The 19310-nt window shown below is 38.8% G+C and overlaps 1 protein-coding gene across 2 annotated transcripts; it reads left to right on the forward strand.

Moving 5' to 3' along the window:
* The first annotated feature begins 944 nt into the window (after positions 1-944).
* Positions 945-17678, forward strand: LOC139614441 (alpha-2-macroglobulin-like). 2 transcript variants are annotated; one of them, XM_071471709.1, is made up of 36 exons: positions 945-1090; positions 1283-1463; positions 1554-1710; positions 2706-2758; positions 3270-3290; positions 4038-4203; positions 4288-4372; positions 4485-4635; positions 4891-5008; positions 5133-5242; positions 5333-5500; positions 5748-5975; positions 6634-6697; positions 6824-6969; positions 7664-7813; positions 8252-8392; positions 8505-8604; positions 8700-8850; positions 9199-9424; positions 10557-10683; positions 10872-10993; positions 11108-11159; positions 11541-11624; positions 12031-12207; positions 12413-12488; positions 12782-12938; positions 13169-13243; positions 14642-14804; positions 14900-15087; positions 15401-15613; positions 16215-16339; positions 16610-16700; positions 16788-16856; positions 16941-17046; positions 17227-17268; positions 17446-17678. In XM_071471709.1, the coding sequence occupies exons 1-36, from the start codon at positions 1005-1007 to the stop codon at positions 17448-17450; spliced, it is 4374 nt and encodes a 1457-aa protein (XP_071327810.1). In that variant the 5' UTR covers positions 945-1004; the 3' UTR covers positions 17451-17678. The 2 variants fall into 2 exon arrangements, with proteins under 2 accessions (XP_071327810.1, XP_071327811.1); XM_071471710.1 differs by having other exon boundaries at positions 8505-8595.
* Positions 17679-19310: the final 1632 nt, after the last annotated feature.

Here is a 19310-nt window from a genome sequence, read left to right on the forward strand (position 1 = left end):
GCAAGTAATTTGCATGCAATTTTTCGATGAAGGTAATATGTGTGCATGATTGTTTGGTACAAGCCCCAACAATAATCACATCATCTACATTTTTCTATTTTTTTCAGTGAAAATAAAATGCAAAAATGTCCATTCCAACTGAAATCATGCAGCATTTTGCGATATCTGCCAAAATAATCACAATATGATTAACTTTTTTTTAAATTTTTATATCGTTCAGCCGTATACTTACAGTGAATGGGAATCAGGGAATCTTACAGTACATTACTTGCATAAACTTAACATAAAAAGTGGTTGCTTATGTCTATATTTTTGGAAATCTTATGCAAATACTAATAGTTTGGAGGTTGTGACATTTTAAATAGTAAGCACATTTCTCACTGTGATGTAACCCCTCAGCAGAGTTTGAGGACTTGATCAGTCCACTCAGACAATGTTGCAGAACTCAACTTACTGTAACAATGACACCTTAAACTAACTGAGGAGACTTCCGGGCAGAACAACCTGCTAAAAATGGTGAAATATAGTAGATGATACAACAGACAATCTGACAATAAGATACGTGAAATATGAACACCCTAACAATATAATGAAATAACTTTAGAATAATTACATTACAGGCTTTATTATTCTATTTATCCTGTATGAACTAAATGAAGCAGTGGGCGGGCAAAACGTAGAATCCATATATTAAAGGATTTGAAATTAGCTTGATTTTTGTCAGTTGCTCTCTCCTGGTCTGACAGAACATTTGCTTTATCTTTTACACCTGGGATGACAAATAAATTTTATTTGTATAGATAAACTTTGATCCTCGCTTAAACTATAAAAGTTGACTTAATTCCAGTCAGCCTCATACGCACTATTAAACAACGTAAAGTCTATAAATGATTGACTTATGAGATACCTGGAAATAATGAGTGTGTGTGTGTGTGATGGTGGGGGTAGTTGTCTGTATCAGGGGCTATTGAGCAGACTGACTCTGAGCATCACCCCAGTCAGTCATGGGTCTCCCAGGGATTCAGATGTGGACATGGACACTGTCTGTCTTCTTGAGCTGGATGTGTGTGGGTCAAGTGGTGGCCGGACCGTAAGTTTACCTGTACTGTCTGAAATAATAATAATAATAATAATAATAATAATAATAGTGAGTGTGTGTTTTAACTAGTTTATAAAAATATCAGCTCATTCTGTATAGCTGGACAGTCAGCAGTACTGGAGTTCTTCCATGTCAGATCCAGCAAGGTATCCACTGTATGTGCTTCTGTTTCTGTGTCTACAGACAGTACATGGTAGCTGTTCCTGCAGTTCTTGAAGCTGGAGTTGAAACCAAATTCTGTGTGAGTCTCCTGCAGCCCAACGAGACTCTGGTCATGACCGTCACTCTGATCTCCGAAGATAAGAACACAACCCTTCTCAAACAAACAGCCAGTCAAGAGTTTCATACCTGCACTCACTTTAAGGTCAGCTCCTGAAATTCGTTTTCCCATTTCCACTTTTGGAACATGTGTCAGTCTATCGAATAGACTATAAAACATCTCTCTCTCTCACAGACTCCTGTAGTGCAGAGTGCAGAGGTGCAGAAATTTGAGGTGGAGGTCCGAGGAGACACATTTTACTCTAAAGATTTCAGGAATGTCTTGATCAAAGTCTATGAACCAATGACATTCGTCCAGACAGATAAACCAATCTACCTCCCTGGACAAACAGGTAACTTTGAGCTGAAGATCTATGCCTTTGTAGACAATATGGTATACAGCACTTATAGACAGGTTTACCCTTTACAAACAATTGAGCAACCAGTAAATTAGTGTTTAGAGCTAAATTTGTATGTGGCACTCACCCTAAATCATTCATTAACTTTGTTAAATTCATGAAGGTTTCAACCTCTAACAGCTGGTGTAGTGGTTGGTGATCTGTCTTAAAATATGTAAAGAACTAGAGAGGAAAATGATTCATCTTCTCATGACGTTTCAGGACATGTAAGAAAATGCTGAAATGCACTGAATTGCTGAAGCTAATTGAAAGGACTTGACTTTGGCTTTCTATGGCCTCCAAGATTTTCACCCACTGCACACTGCAATGGTAGTATTGCTAAAGAAGTGAGTCACAGTAGGCTCACTGGAGATGAGCCAGGCTGGGCAACCTCCACACACAGTTAGTTTACTCTCCAACTTGATCCCATCTTGCTCTTATGTTATGCAACAATAGCCTCACAACATCAGGGTGGCTGCAGATTTTTGGAGCTCTCCACTGACTGTAAAACCTCAGGGCATGATGGGAGACGCCTGGTTATCACCTGATAAAAGACTCAATTAGTTTAGATGTTCGACAAACAACACAACATTTTATAGAAAGTTTTAATTTAGATTTTATTAGTTGGATTTTTCAGTTTGAGGGTTTATTCTATTAACAGAATAAATGTGTGGTTGGTGGTGTCTTGTGTTTCTTTCCTCTCTCTATGTATTTTCACTGGTATTTACTACTAATAAAATATCAAATCAAGGTTGTTCAGCTGATTTATAAACAGAATTTCAGCATGCAGGGCAGATTAGAGGGAATCATGTCATCTAACTTGTGGGTTTGATAGTAGTGATGTAATTTCTGAGTGGACAGAAGAAGCTTTTTTCGTGTCTATCAGGATGTTTAACACGGCTGTGGATGAGCTGTGAAAGCCTCATTTAATCTCTTCGAATTTCTCTCAGTACATTTCAGAGTCGTTACACTGGACACCAGGTTGAGACCTGCCAGTCGTCTGGTGAGTGTTTGAACTGTCTCTCTTTTCTTTAAGATCTCGGTTGTTAACTGCTGAATTAGTGATACTGTCCAGGTTTGAATATGTGCCGCAGTGAACTGTAATATACACACTGGCAGACAGAGTTCAACACAAGTTATGTAATGAAGAGGGAGATCGACATGGTTGTCCTTTTTAACCAGAGTCTCTGTGTCTCTAATCAATCAGCTCCTGGTGAAGGATCAATAGTACAACCCAGGACTCTTAATGTTCAAGCTGTAATGATTCTAAAGATCCCAAACATTAGTTTATCATTTTGTTAAGGGAAATAAACTTGAAAGTGAGAACTATGAAATTACACTGAAAATCAATACAGATACTCAATGTAAAATCCCTTTTCACTTTTATCTGTGTTACATGTTACATATTTTTAAATAAGGAAAATGTGTAACCCAGACTCATTAAGACAACATATGATGAGAACAATATAAACCAACCTGTCCTTTAACAAAACTCTCCTTTCTTTCTTTTGCAGTACAACGTAATTGAAATTGAGGTAAGACTAATCATTTTCACACTTTCACACACTGTATACTGGGGATATTAGACTGAAAGATAAGTTTGATTCATGTACAAATAACCTTAAAACAAGATGGGACAGTCTTGTCCTGTCTTTTGTGAATTCAGCATGTAAAGGTAGAAACATCGAGTGTCTTATAAACTGACTGCAGTGTCAGCGTTTGAGTGTATAGTCCAACCTCTATGGAAAGATTTCTGATATCAGTATTTCAAAGCTCAAACATTTGGGCAACTTCTGGTTCCTACCTCTCATATTTGGCTTTACTGAGGCAGGCTTAACTCAAAGATTGTGTATTTACAGGCTGCTTTTTTTTTTTTTAAGATATTTGTCTCTTTTCCTTCTTAAATCAAGTTAATGTAGTCTGATGAAAAAAATCGTTACTCAAGGTCTACGTACTATTTTTTTTCTGGAGCTGTCAACAGCTTCCTTGTTAGATACTTTCCCATTCATGTCAGTGTTATCTGCATAGCCGTAAGCACAGTGTCTGCAACTGGCCACTAATAAACACCATGTTGGTTAAAGTTTGTTAAGGTTGCTTAATTTAAAAGCACTTTGAGTAATATGATGTTTTTTTCGACATGAAAAAAATTTCACTGTGTCAGTGTGCGGTCCAGTTTCATCTGCTGTCCTGGAGCGAAAGATGAAGAACATGGTTAGCACTGAATTTCACACACGAGCATGAGTTTCCTCCCACATGTTCTTCCCATTTATTCTATTCAATAGGATCCTAACAGTAATCGAATTGGACAGTGGCTGAATGAAGCATCCAATGGTAAAATACTACAGTTGTCTTACTCCTTGAACTCTGAGGCCCATGAAGGATTCTACCAAGTTATTGTGTCATTTGGTGAAGAAAAAGTACATCACAACTTCAATGTTGAGAAATATGGTAAGTTATTGCCATTTATCTCCCATTCTATTTCCATCCACTTGTAATGAAGCAAGAATGTTAACAGCCATATTTCCTCCACAGTTTTACCCAAATTTGATGTGAAAATAAATGTATCTGATGAAGTAAGTATCGGGCAGGAAGACATCAAAGCTGAAGTTTGTGCAAAGTAAGTAAAAACCCTTTCTTGACAAATGACAAATTGCTTTCTTAAAAGAAATTTGAAATCTGAAATAGATCCAGTTCAACACATTTATGTTAATTTATTTTCATTTAATCAGGTATACATATGGACAGCCTGTGCCAGGCAGTGTCGAAGTTGAGGTGTGCCGACCTCTTGATCGCCACGCTGCCACTTTGTCTGTTGTCACCCCTGAGCATCCAGAGGGAGTCCCTTTAGTAACAGCCCCGTGCTACAAGGAGACAAAGAAGGTACAGTTGTTTTATTGACAGAATCATCTCTCTGCATATAAACCTGGACCATACTATATCCATATTTAAAGCTCTCATTGCATAAAGTTAAATTTCCATGTGTTTTTTGATTATAAAGCAGGTCAAGGTTCTATATTAATACATCCCAAGACAGTTCCAAGTGTTTTAACCAGTTTAAAGTTTGAATTACATTGCTTAGTTCATATGTTACACGTATTTTTTTGTGTTTTTATTTAATTCTATTGTACTTTTTAGACGGACATGACAGGCTGTGCCACTTTTACATTCCCGATGTCAACTTTCACTAAAGTACACCAAAAGGCGCTTCAAGATCACCTGAGGCTCACTGTCAAAGTGGAAGAAGAAGGGACAGGCAAGTCTTATTATATTTAATTGATATTTTTTAAAAAGAGAGTTTGTGTATGAGAAAAATACAATATGATGTATTTAAACAATATGGCACACACAGTGTTGTAACATGGAGGCTTCTTGTGTAGGTATTTCACGCCTGCAAGAGAAGAGAATCCAGATTTCATATGTTATTGGGAAGCTGTCTTTTATTGATACACCCAAGATTTATGACCAAGGAGCAAATGTGGAGGGAAAAGTAAGTGCAAAATGTTGTCGTCATTTCTTCAGCATCTCTCCACAGAAGCCATGTGCATTCTCAGTGATACAACTTTTTTATGTCCAACAGGTCAAAGCAATTGACTACAATGATAAACCCATTCCTGACATGAAGCTGTACCTGTTGAGGGGTGAAAGGTGGTCAGTGCAACAGATACAGAATCTCACCACTGACAGCAATGGCGTTGCCACTTTCTCACTTAGCACAGATGACCTTGAAGGGGACATCAAACTCCATGTAAGTCAGAAGCCATGTTGAAAAGCTTTCATGAAGATGACTACTCAGCACAAAAGCTGAAACATGAAGTTGTTTCTGAATATGCTGCAGCTGACCAAGGTTCCACTGCAGTAGCTAATGGATATATCTGAACTGTTTCTGTACCTCAACATTTATCTTACCTATAATCACTGAACATTATTTCCAGAGTTTTCTTCTTCCTCAACCACCATGGGCTTATTCATGATGTTTTCTTTCTACAATCTAGGTCAGCAGTACACCGACAATGGGATACCCTGGTTATAGAACTCCATACTACGAAGATGGACATCATACAGTGAATTTGGCCCAGCTTCCTTCTCCTGATACTAAAGTAGTCAGCTCCCTGGAGGTGAAGAGGAAGGATAAAACACTTCCTTGTGACAAAGAAGAAAACATCGCCATCCGATACACTGTAGTGGGAGAGAGAAAGAGCTCTGTGCATGTGATGTATCTGGTGAGTGGTGGGTGAACTATTTCTCAGCTTGTCACCAGTTCTTTTTTTCAGGGACATGGACACAAAAGATATTTTAAAATGATATTCATATCAATTATTGAGATCTAACTTACACTGCAAGCCTTAAATGTGCCACTCGATGTTGCACCAGACCACCAGCATCTTGGACCAAAACAAACGCTTCGTCTGCCACACCACCTCCTCACAATGTGAGAGCAGCCACAAGAAGCTCAACTCAATGAAGTTTCTCTTTGTACATAAGAGCCAACTGAAAACAGTCCAGCCACAACCATTAGCCCACACTGGCATTGCCATCGTATGCTCCACAGCGAACAAATTCATAATATTGGCAACAGCAAGTCAGCTAAAACTATATTTAAATGGTAAAACTATAACTTCTAGAGCAGGTTGGTAGCTTTGTGAGACCAGGTCCTCAGGATCTCCAGACCCAGATTTCCCCAAATAGACTGAGTTGAACTTCTGTAACACAGGCCCTAGATCTGTTTTTAGAGCAGCTTTTAGCTGAACCACCATTTTTTTATCATATGAACATACTCCACAACAAATAACATGAAAACAACTCACATCAGAACACCTGACAGTGTTAAATGGTTTTACTTTTACATTACTTTGTGTAATTTTCTCTCAATTCCTCCAGGTCTTATCCAGAGGAGCCATTGTCGAGCAAGGATTTAAACAGATTGAAGTTCTTGATCAATCAGGTGGGCAGAGACTGGCTTCAGTCATGAGTCTGGAGGAATTAGCCATGGCCATATAATATTGAGACTACTGTTTTATTGATATATGGAGGCATTTGAACAAAACAAACAGTTGGTTTGTTGTCTCAGTTAATGAGGGCGAGGTGTCCTTTAAGTTGACCGTGAATGCAGACATGGCACCAGACGTCCAGGTGCTGACTTACGCCGTCCTGCCCAGTGAGACCGTGATCGCCCACAGTGCTGACTTCTCCATAGAGAAATGTTTCAGTCACAAGGTGAGTATAAGAAGAAGACATGTGGCCCCCTCTGCACCTGTCAGATGTAGGTGTAGAATCAGAGTGTAATACTTAGAAACACATGAATTCATGTCATGGGTAAAACATGTCCCTCGTCTGAAGCCTCTGTGGGCAAATCAAAGTTAAGGTCAGTCAGCCATTTCAAGTGAAATGAATTATTATGAAAATGTGCAGCGTTGATTTCTGACATCTTGACTCTGAATCTTGTCAGTCCCCACAAGGAAGCACCATCCTTAGCACAACATGCAGTGGGGAATGACAATAGTAACTTAACCCTTAAGACCGCATTGAGAGAAGCTCATGTTCATGTTTGGTCCATGTTTGGTCAACGTGATTTGCACATTTCTGTCAGAATCCGCAAGAGTTTGCACCATAGGCTTTAAATAAAGATGGACGTGGCCTCTGTGACTCTGTGAGGAGTCCTGAAGCTCGATCAAGGCTTAAGATACAGACCTGAACATTATCAATTTATATATACAGCAAACACTGACAGGACAAAGTGCCGTATGGTCGTCTCCCTGTTCGGCACTTCAGGAAGATTTTTTGGCATTTGTTAAAAATGTAGAGAAGTTGGAGTAAAATACACATATATGTCATGTTGACAAGAGTGTAGGCTCTCATCTTATAACACTAAAGTCCAGATGGTGCGATGTTTGTTTTCTGTATGTGTCAGGTGTCCCTGGAGTTTTCTCCGTCCTCAGCCGTACCAGGAGAGGAGACCATCTTGAAAGTGGCGGCCCAGCCAGACTCTCTTTGTGGAGTGAGCGCCGTCGACCAGAGCGTCCTCATCAAGGAGCCTGGGCAGACTCTGACTGCAGACAAGGTAACTGCTGCAATCAACCATGAACAGATGCCTACATTCTTTAGTTTTAATGTCCTTTTACACCATCAGTCACCCAGTGGTTACGGTTTCCTCTGCTCTCATTTCCATCGGTCCTGATAGTTTTTAGTTATTTTTTTTTTTCACACTCTTCCAGTTGTTACCAACATTGTTACCAACTGTATAATGCAGCTGTTCAATGCAGATTTTGCTGTTATGTTTGTTATGTTATGTAAAGTATGTGGATATAAAAATGGGATTCAAAAAAGTTTGTTTTCCACTTTATAAGTCTACCATTTGGAAGAAGGCACTGTTACTTTACATCCACCTTTCAAGATAAATAATAAATAATAAGATTAAAAATCCAAAGATAAACCCAATAATCAGGTCTTCATAGAACAAGAAATAGTTTAGAGATTTGAACCCTGTTTTTCTTTGCAGATATTTAACTTGTTGCCTGTCAGCAAAGCATCTTATATTCCTCATGAAGTGCAGGATCCTACAGAATGCATGCATGTGAGACCAAGAAGATACGTTTTGCCATGTCCTCCTGAGACTAATGATGTTTATACAGTTTTCCAGGTACGTCTTACACAACGATTTATGAACAATATAAGGAATATCATTTGTTGCACTTGTAATATTGTTGTACAACTTTTCAATTTCCCTGGTTGTATGTTGTTGGATTAACAAGAATGTAGGACTGAAGATGGCAACAAACTTGATTATCCGAATACCTTCGTGCCTCAAGTACAAAGGAAGAGAATACCTCCATGGCCACTATGGTAAGTATGGTGACTGTTTTCTTCTGAATTACTAGCAATAAAACACTTCACTTTGTCAATACCACCCTCCACTTCTGGTAAAATATTTCCTGTTTTCTTTTCAGGTTATCGAGGATATGACAGTCCACTTTTGTTTGCCAAAATGGATGTGGAAGTGGGTGCTTCTCCTGGGGCAGCCTATCCCGAGCCTCCACCAATAGAGACAGTCCGCACTTTCTTTCCTGAGACCTGGATATGGGACCTGGTGGAAGTTGGGTGAGCTTCTTTTGATGGTCATGAAATGAGAGAGAAGTAGTTTGAGTGAGAGTCCCTCTCTCTGTCTCCCTGCTCACATCTGTCTGTCTGTCTTATCTATTCTAATCTAAAAATATTGCATGAATTTCTTCAGCAACAATGGAAAACATGTATAACATATATCAAATTTCACATTTACACATTATTATGTTTACGTTACAATAACTATACTATAGTTACTAGTTTGATTAGTCCTACTCATAAATCATCTACTCACATTGTTTTTTTGTTTTTTTTTATTTATCTGAGCTCTGTAAAAGTAATTTTGTCCAAATCACAGTTTGTGTCTGTGTGTATCTGTTGATCCAGAGACTCTGGAACAAAGGATGTGTCCTTCACCGCCCCAGACACTATCACCACCTGGGAGACGGAGGCTTTCTGTTTGTCCCCTCAGGGTTTTGGTTTGGCTCCTCGTAAAGAAATCACTGTCTTCCAGCCCTTCTTCCTGGAGCTCACCCTGCCCTACTCCATCATCCGGGGGGAGCACTTTGAACTGAAGGCGACCACCTTCAACTACCTGTCCAGCTGCATCATGGTAACAAATGTTTATACATGACCTAAATGCTTATGTCAGCATGCTAACATGCTAACTTCATAATGGCGATATTAATCGCTTGATGTAATGTTCATTATTTTGATGTAAGCATGTTAGCATGTCAGCATTTGCTAATTAGCACTAAACACAAACTTGAGGCTGATTGGATGTTTTTTTTTCAGGTATTAATTAATAAACCAAAGTTACTGAAGGTCAGCAAAGTTGTTACAATTCATCCTGTGGTGGACATGAATTTATGTTGCAAATGTCCTATAGTAAAATCTAATATTAGTGTAGTTAATGGGTTTATCCATTAGTTAATGGATCATTTGTGAATGAACAATACTTCACTGGTTGTCTGTGGGAAGCTCCTGTGCAGATTCAACACAAAATATGTAAAACATACTGTTAAGGTTATTGTCATCCTGCTTTTAAGGGTCGTACAGTTTTTCTTCTCAGGGAAACATCAAATATCTTTAAATTGGATTATATGCTACACAAAGTAACATAAAACAAACAAAACATAGACTATGGATATAGGAACTATACATCTGATCTTGACTTCACTCATAAACTGTCCTTATATGCTGATGATAGAATTTTATCAACTTTTAATTCATCTGTTAATTTATGGGTGTACAAGACACTGTAAATGTTTGGGTTATGAGTTGAGCTAAACAGCAACAGTCTGGTTTCTCTCACTGACAGAATTGTCATAGGTGATAACTTCAATCAGTACATTTAACAGGAACTTTTAAAGCATTGCTGAAACATGTTATTGATTGGACCAAACATTTGGCATGTTGCTCAACTTTACCCATCTCTCTTGGGGACTACGTCAAATGAAACGTTTGTAAAATCCTTGTTTTCTTAAGTAGGTCAGTTTTCGGCTGCCTGATGATTTGACCTTTGGTCTTAACTTTGTATTACTGAGGAGCAAATATTTTTTAATTTGACAAAGTGATTATCAAATTCAGTTCTGCTTTTGACCCCCAAAGCATTTTGGTTGAATCCTAGTTTTATGCTTTGTCTTAAGTTTTATTTGTAGCAACGTGATTGTATCAGTTTGAACATTTGCTTGCATTTGCCGTAATCTCCAATTTGAAAATATATTATTGTGTCCCTTGAACAGGTCACTGTGACTCCAACACCCTCCTTAGATTACACCCTCACCCCCCTCTCAGGTGACCAGTACAAATCCTGCTTGTGTGGCAATGAGCGCAAGACCCTCAGCTGGACCATGGCCCCTTCATCTTTAGGTGAGGATCCAGCTTTCATCCACAAAATGTTAACATGTTGGAGGAATTACCGTCCCTCTTTCCCCAGCTAAACTTTTTTTTCCCCAAATGAAATCTGTGAGATTCATCTCAGTCACAAAACTGAATTTTCTATATCTGAGAAAATTCTTAATCACGTTTCACACTGGGTTTTCCGATGTTTCTTTTAGGGGTCGTGAATGTGACTGTGAGTGCTGAGGCTGTGGCATCCGACGTTTCATGTGGCAATGAGATCGTGAGCGTGCCGGACAGGGGTCGCATTGATGTGGTCACACGATCTCTCATAGTAAAGGTTGGTGCCTTAAAAGCAAGTTAACAGAGAAAAAAAAGATCCCTAAAATGTAATTTTTTACATTTGTTAAAAGATAAAGACTCAGGAACTCACATTATTCCTTCCCCCCATCAGGCGGAAGGAACTGAGGTGACAAAGACCCACAACTGGCTGCTCTGTCCAAAAGGTCAGTATAGATTGAGGTTTAGACCAGGTATTTGGAAAAAGGAGAGAGAGCCAGATGCTGTAAGGTGTAGACTGTATGTCTAAAATGTAATGGAGATATTCAGTATTTGCAAAAAAGTAGCTTTTATACTCATTGTTGTGTCAGGTTCAGTGCAAGTATCTCATATTCTTTTAAATGTCATTACTTAAATTCATTTTCATTTTATCAATAAAAAGTAATGAAAGAAATGAGGTCCACCATTTTTTTTAATTTTTAATTTCCACTCTGACCTGTTAAAGTTCATGATCCACTGTTAATTAAATCTAAATGACATGTTTGTTTCAGTCCTGACAGCTTCTTGAGTCTCTCTCTGTATGATGACTGTTCTCTGTCTGTGCACAGGAGAGGCTTTGATGGAGGAAATAGACTTACAGCTCCCTGAGAATGTGATTGCTGGATCAGCCCGTGCTTCAGTATCAGTCCTGGGTAAACTCATGAATTCATTTTACTTCAGTGTTGCAAGTTAACAGCCCCCCTTCCTCAAAACTTCATATATATCGCATCAATAATAAAAACTTGCACTTTAATACAATACAGAGAGCAAAGCTATCAAGTCAAATAATGTTCACAATTGTGTAAAATTGAGAACTGGTCATTTCAGGATTATACTTGTATGTGGAACACCATGTCTGTGTGTAATAATATAATACAGTTGGAGGAATATACAAAGACACGAATATACAAAGCTCCTCTGGAAGCTTATTAACATATTTTTATACTAACTGTGTCATGACAATCCAGAATGTGTATAAGTATTTTTATCTAATCAATTCAAAATGAAAACTCAGGTCAATCACATGTTCAGTCTTAGTGAGTGTGTGTTTCTGTGCAGGTGACATCCTGGGCCGAGCCATGAAAAACCTGGATGGGCTGCTGCAGATGCCGTATGGATGTGGGGAGCAGAACATGGCGCTCCTGGCTCCCAACATCTACATCCTCGAGTACCTGCAAAACACACAGCAGCTGACCCCAGCCATCAAGGAAAAGGCCACCAACTTCCTGACCAGTGGTGAGTCTCTGTTAGCTTTATCTGCTGCTAGTTGCCTCAAATATGTAACCACTGGGAAATGCTCATCGTTCAAATGAAAGAGTACATATCAGGGGGCGCCCTGGATGCCAACTCTCTACTCTCCACCCTCTAACGAACATCTAAAATTCCCCAAAATGTGTGAATCACTTCGCTCTAATAAGCTTGTGTTTCTGTTGTTATACAGGTTACCAGAGACAGCTGAACTACAAACACCATAACGGTGCTTACAGCACATTCGGATCAGGAGTGGAAAACACCTGGTGAGAAGAACATTACTGATCAATCATTATGTAGATGCTGTGCAACAATTATCATGTCGTTACCTCAAGAGAAGAAGCTTTGCAGCAGCAAGTAGATGATGTGATTTCACGTTGTTATGGAAAAGCGAACATGTTCTTCTGCTCTGCTAATTAATGCACGTAATAACCTGGCTAATGACGTGTAATGTTCAGTTAATCATGTTGCCTGTTTGTACAGTACATTGTGCAGATCCTGTGCTTCCTCTTCATCTTATTTGGTCAGTTATTTTGTAACCTTGTTTTGATGTCCTCAGGCTGACTGCGTTTGTGTTGAGATCCTTTTCCAAAGCTCAGTCTTTCATCTACATTGACCCAAACAATATCGATGCGTCTAAGACTTGGCTGGAGAGTATTCAGAGAGACAATGGCTGTTTCGAACAAATAGGAAAACTTTTTAACAACAGAATGAAGGTAAGCTAAAGAGTGTAATGAAAATCAAAACTGAAACTGAAGGTTACACATTAATTTTCACGGAGCCATATCCTGGTGAGGCAGACCCCTTTCATTCATAGCTCAGTAGTAACTAATTTATTACAAATTTATTTGCTGCCATTTTCAGTCTTCATGAAAGCAGTGGACAACATTTTGTTACTCAGGCGTCTGGATGTTTGAGGTACAGTGAATGTGCTTCCTCTCTACAGGGTGGTGTGTCTGATGAAGTGACCCTCACTGCTTACATCACTGCTGCCTTCTTGGAGAAGAAAACCCCTGTTGGTGTGAGTACTCTTTCCCAAGAAATATCTTATTGTTTGAGAATGTTGTTGTTCTCACGCTAAACTGCACCACTACAAGATACACACACAAACAAATCAACTCTGTACCTGTAAAAACAAGAAAAACATGAATACTTTGCCTTTTTTTTTACTACTTTATTTATGATTTCTGACATTAGAACAAGTACACAGACCAAACACAGAGCATCCATTTAGATGATTATCTAAATTAATTGAGACAAGAGATTCTTAAATAGAGCTCTGTAGAGCTTGTAAAGACAGATAAACAAACAAACAAGGAAAGAATAATCTGGTCTGCCAGAAGGAGTAACAGCATCACTCATAGATTAGGTAGTTGTCAGAAAAGGTTTCCAGACCCGCTGGGAAAACATTTGGGAGTTTCATTTACAATAACAGTCTGTTCCAGTTTAGCGACAGAAACCATCTCATTGAGCCACCTTTTAAAACATGGAGCGGATGAGAATTCCAGTCTAACAAAATTCATTTTTTAGCTGCAACCGTGCCAGGTTTAAGAGCCTGCTTTTGGTTGGAGGGAAGGGCCCTTGTTCTGTCAGAACAACCAAAGAGAGCCATGGTGCAGTCGGGCTGAATGTAAGTTCCACGCTGTTTAGAAAACCGATTAAATATCTCACACCAGAAGTTGCTTAGAATTGGACCGTTCCAAAATAAGTGAGATATTGATCCTTCAGTCGTGCCACATCTGTGACATACAGGAGAAACTGATTCAAAAATCTCACTGAGTTTAGTTTTAGAATAGTATAGTTGTAAAACCTTGAATTGGATGAATCTTTATCTAGAATCGATGGAACAACTCTGGGTGTTGGTCAGACACTGTAACACCTAATTCTTCTTAACCTTTTGCCTTTTTAATGCATTTTTCTCTTTTCTATATAAATGTCAGTTTATTTTCCATAATCTTTCCTGTTCCAACATTTCTTCATATTGTGCTCCAATGAGCTGTCAGCTAACAAATTACGACTTCAACACCTGGAACTTGTTGTCACGCGACTGTTTTGTGTCAGACCAAGAATGAATCCTGACTAACACACAATATTATGTGCACTATTACAATATATAACCTATGGCTACTTCTTCTCTTGGAAGAGTTCATGCTCTGCTGTGTTAGCAACCATGTTGTAGGCACCATTCAGCAATGACCTTTGTTGGCAGTGGTTTATTTTGGTTTTATGTTGGTATTTGTTTTGCCACCTCTGTATCATTCTTTGTCAGAATGATAGATAACTGGGTTGCTGCTGCGGACACTGTGGCCCATTAGCATTATTTCAGAGACAGAAGACTGAGTTTTCTTGTTTTTAATATATTGGTATAGAATTATGTGGCTGTGTCAATACAACATACGTTTCTTTTAATCTGTTACAGGAGGATGTGGTGAAGAAGAGCCTGTCTTGCCTCAAGGAGTCCATCAATGACCTCAGCAACACCTACAGTACAGCTCTGATGGCGTACGCCTTCACCCTGGCAGGAGACATGGAGGCCCGTTCTCAACTTCTGCAGCACCTGGACACAGTTGCAGTAAAACAAGGTGAGCCGTCCTCCTGCAGGAAATCATCTGGCTTCAGTTACTGTGACTGCAGCTTCTTACCTGGTGCCTGTTTGTTTGTTGGTGGCTGTTTTTAGGGGGTCTCCTCCACTGGGCTCAGACAGCCACAGATACTTCAGCCTCTCTGTCTGTGGAGATCAGCTCCTATGTGCTGCTGGCTAAACTCAGTGCCTCCCCCACTGCTGAAGACCTGGGCTACGCCTCTGGCATCGTCAGGTGGTTGACGGGCCAGCAGAACCATTATGGAGGCTTCTCCTCCACACAGGTACAGCCCAAACAGCAGAAAGCTTGACTTTGAGTTTAACTTACAGTCTTCTCTTCTGGGACAAATATGATGAAAACCTTATTTTACCTGGTACCTCCACAATTTGATGTCAGTGATAACACCACACCAAGGACAACAGCAGCATTACAGCCCATTAACTACAAATCACATCAACAGAGTGTGTGTGTGTGTGTGTGTGTGTGTGTGTGTGTGTGTGTGTGTGTGTGTGTGTGTGTGTGTGTGTGTGTGTGTGTGTGTGTGTGTGTGTGTGTGTGTGTGTGTGTGTGTGTGTGTGTGTGTGTGTGTGTGTTAGGACACAGTGGTGGCTCTTCAGGCTCTGGCTCTTTACTCCACTCTGGTGTTCAGTCCAGAGGGTTCAAGCACAGTGACGGTCCAGTCCCCCAGTGGCCAGCTGACATTTGATGTGAACCAAAACAACAAGCTGCTCTACCAGGAGCGGACGCTGCCCGACGTGACAGGAAAGTACAGCCTGGAGGTGAAGGGAAGTGCGTGTACTTCAATGCAGGTCAGTCAGCACCGGAGCTCCAACTGTTTCTCTTTGATTTACATCCACCACCACAAACACGGCTAATATAACACCGCCCTCAGGTTGGAAGCCCAGGAGCAATACAGATAGTTTGAAAGTGCAAATCTCCCATTGTTTTGTCTTGTTTATTCTTCTCTAAATAAATGGTGAAATTTTCCTGTTCAAATTATTTCAAAAGGATTTTGTTGAAACAGTTGGGAGATGCTGAAATGGGGACAAATGTAGGAAATATATCCATTTCATTGTTACTATGTGTGTCCCACATTCCAAGGCAGGCTAGGAATTTCATCATTTTAGGGGCAATGATTTCACGCCTGCAAATAAATAACTGGACTTTTTGATTAAAAAAAGAAAATAACATAAATTACATGAAAATTGTAAATAATTCACTTTTTATTATAAGTAAAAAATACCTGTTTTAAGATGCACTATCATGTATCAATACAGAAACCAGACTCTATAAATATTTAAATATATCTAATTTCACATGATCTGTCAGCAGATACATTTAAGAACAGTCTTCAAGAGATTCAGTTCAGTTTTTTAAATATTAAACCTTCCGCATATGCCTGTTTGTCAGATCTCTCTTCACTACAACATCCCAACTCCCACTGATGTCACAACCTTAAGTGTCGAGGTCAAACCAGAGGCCGTGTGCACCAGTAAATCTCACCGACCCAAACTCACTCTGGAGTTTAAGTCTCTGTAAGTAATTAACAAGCAGATTCAAGTTACAGCAATGACAGAGGAACACTGACTTGTTTGACAAACTGTCAACTGCTGTTCTGAGGAGCTGTTGGTGGATGGACACGTGGAAAACCTTTACAACTGGGTAGTTTCTGCCCAGCTCAAACATATTCTATCTGTAAACAAACCCCCCAAAGTAACAGATTAAAAACATCCATGCATATATCTAGCTGAGCTGTGAAGAACAGGGTGAAGGTGTGTACCATCACATTTTTGGTTCTGTTACAGATACAGTGGAGAGGAGACCACTACAAACATGGTGATCCTGGATATCAAAGTACTTTCTGGCTTTGTCCCAGAACCAGAGTCTCTGAAACGGGTGAGTGAGTTGTCAGAAAAACTTTGAGCTCAGTAGAAAAAGATTTGTTTTCTTCTGTCGATGAAGCTGAGTGTCGTCTCCTCGCAGCTCGGCCGTGCAATGCTGGTGGACCGCGTTGAACAAAAGCAAGACCACGTCATGGTGTACATTCGGGAGGTGAGAGGAATTCACAGTGGGGATCAATAGATGGTGTCTTCAGATTTGTTACTGATGGTGTTTGTCTGTTTCTTCTTCCAACAGTTACCAAAGGACGCAGCCATCAAACACAGCTTAGAGCTCATACAGGAGCTCCCAGTGCAGAACCTGAAGCCAGCCGTGGTCAAGATCTATGACTACTACCAGCCAAGTAAAAATAATACTAGAACACATACACACACTCTAAACCCTTTCACAGAGAAAACTGAGCAGTGTCAGAATTGTAATGCTGAGTACTACAGGTTTTCATGTGTTGGACACATGAAGAAAGTTTGGTTTTATTTAAAAAAAAAAAAAAAAGTCCCTCTCTTTTTCTTCTTTTTCCTCTCAGGTGACCAGGCAGAGACACAATACAGCTACCCTTGTGTTACAGGTAACAATCTGCAAGAACACAACAATATTTCTTAAAAAACTGATTCATGGCTGAAAAATATAAACCATGAAAAACAATAATGTCTTAAACTGGTCACATTTTCCGCTCATGTATGTGTGTAACATACTGTAGACTGTAAGTCCTCATGGTGGATTATATCTTTTTATTCTTTTGCAGCTTGAAGAGAGAAGTGTGGTCAGTCCTCCGGTTGTCATGGTTACCAATATATTTTAAAACACCTGCATTTTTATTAAAGACACGTTCTGTGAACCTTGTGAAACATCTTGTCTGTTTTTGTAGACAGACACGCACAAACCAACAGTCAACCCTCGCTTGTATGTGTCTTAATGTGTCTGAATCTAATGCATAATGGAAAATAAAGTAATGTGATGGGAATGTCCCACTAAAAACTGGTCTGGTGTTTAACTACGTGTGTCCAGTGTTTCATCCTTTTGTTAGTGCAGCTTTGCAGTTTCAGCAGTTGTGTATTTATCACATGCACTTCATCCACATACCAGAAAAAAAATGTGCAGGTCAGCTTTGTGCTGAAATATATTGAAAAGCTGAAAAAAGTGCTTTTGAATGACAATGACAATGAAACACAAAGTGCTTTACAGAAAAAACAATTCCCCATCCACATATACAGCTTTAACTGACTTAAGCTTGAAATAAAAACAATAAAACTAAGACAATAACAGATACTGAGGAATCTCATAAATTTGCATTGAGGAAACATAGAAGACAGGAAAATAAAGTTAGATAAAATAATGAAATACTAAAACTGAGGAAATGTACTGTAATAAGTAAAACTAGATATAAGAAGGCATAGTGTTAGAGTAAAATAGAGATAAAGACAAAGAAAATATAAAGTTTGAAGTGATGTTTCTGGTGAAATGTAAAACCAGGAATGCATTGACATTTACTCATTATGCAGACGCTTTCACCCAAGGCAACTTACAAGAGAGTAGAATAAATAGTAGTGAATAAAAAGCAGAAACATAATAAATAACTAGAAATAAAAAGTAGGGTATAAAAGGAAAAGCCTGAAATGTATAAATAAATAGGCAAGTAAAATTCAATGAAAAGCCAGAGTACAAAGGTAGGTGTTGAGTTTGCTTTTAAAAATCCCAGATATGATTGTTGTTACCTCAGAATTATTGTTTGATATATACAAGCTATCCCACATCCAGCTGTAAGATATGTTTGTGTTGAATTTTCAGATATGACATATATGTACGTATGAAATAAAATCACATGTAAAAATTAGGAATGAAACCTTTTAGAAATTGTTGGGAAGGATAAAGATAAAATACACACCTGTGAGATCGGGACAATAGATTTAAGTGACCATACACCAATCTACTTATCTGTTGATTTTAATCTGAGGCCAAAAAATAATACATGGAAACTGAACTCAAGTCTGCTGAATGACCCGCCTTTTAAGGCACAAATTAAATCAGAAATTGGTCTCTTTTTAGAGTTCAATGATACAGGAGAGGTCTCACCTCCAATGTTGTGGGATACTTTGAAGGCTGTTCTAAGAGGGAAAATTATTTCTATATCCTCATTTAATAAAAAAAAGAGGAACAAAAAATTTGAGGACTTAAAAAACAAACTAAAGGAATTAGAAAGAAAACATAAATTGGACCTGGCACAGGATACATTAAGAGAAATCAGAAACATCAGGAATGAAATCAATAATCTAGCCACACAAAAAATCAAGAAAAACTTAATGTTTCTGAAACAGAGACATTATGAAAGTGGATCTAAATCTATGAAAATATTAGCTTGGAAGCTGAAAAAAAAGATAGCCGAAAATACAATTCATAAAATTAAGGACCCAAGAACAAACACAATAAAAAATAAACTAAATGAAATTCAGGAGGCCTTTGAAGTATTTTATAAAACCCTATATACTGAAGCCTCTGGTAAGAGTGTAACCCAAACTGACAATTTTCTGAACTCCTTAGACCTACCCACTCTAGATGAAGAACAAAACAAAATAATGACCACAGATATAACTGAAGAAGAATTAAAGACTG

Source organism: Trachinotus anak, unplaced genomic scaffold (assembly GCF_046630095.1).
Source record: "Trachinotus anak isolate AG129_WGS33_773 ecotype Australia unplaced genomic scaffold, CSIRO_AGI_Tana_v1 ptg000034l, whole genome shotgun sequence".
In the NCBI taxonomy this organism is placed as follows: Eukaryota; Metazoa; Chordata; class Actinopteri; order Carangiformes; family Carangidae; genus Trachinotus; species Trachinotus anak.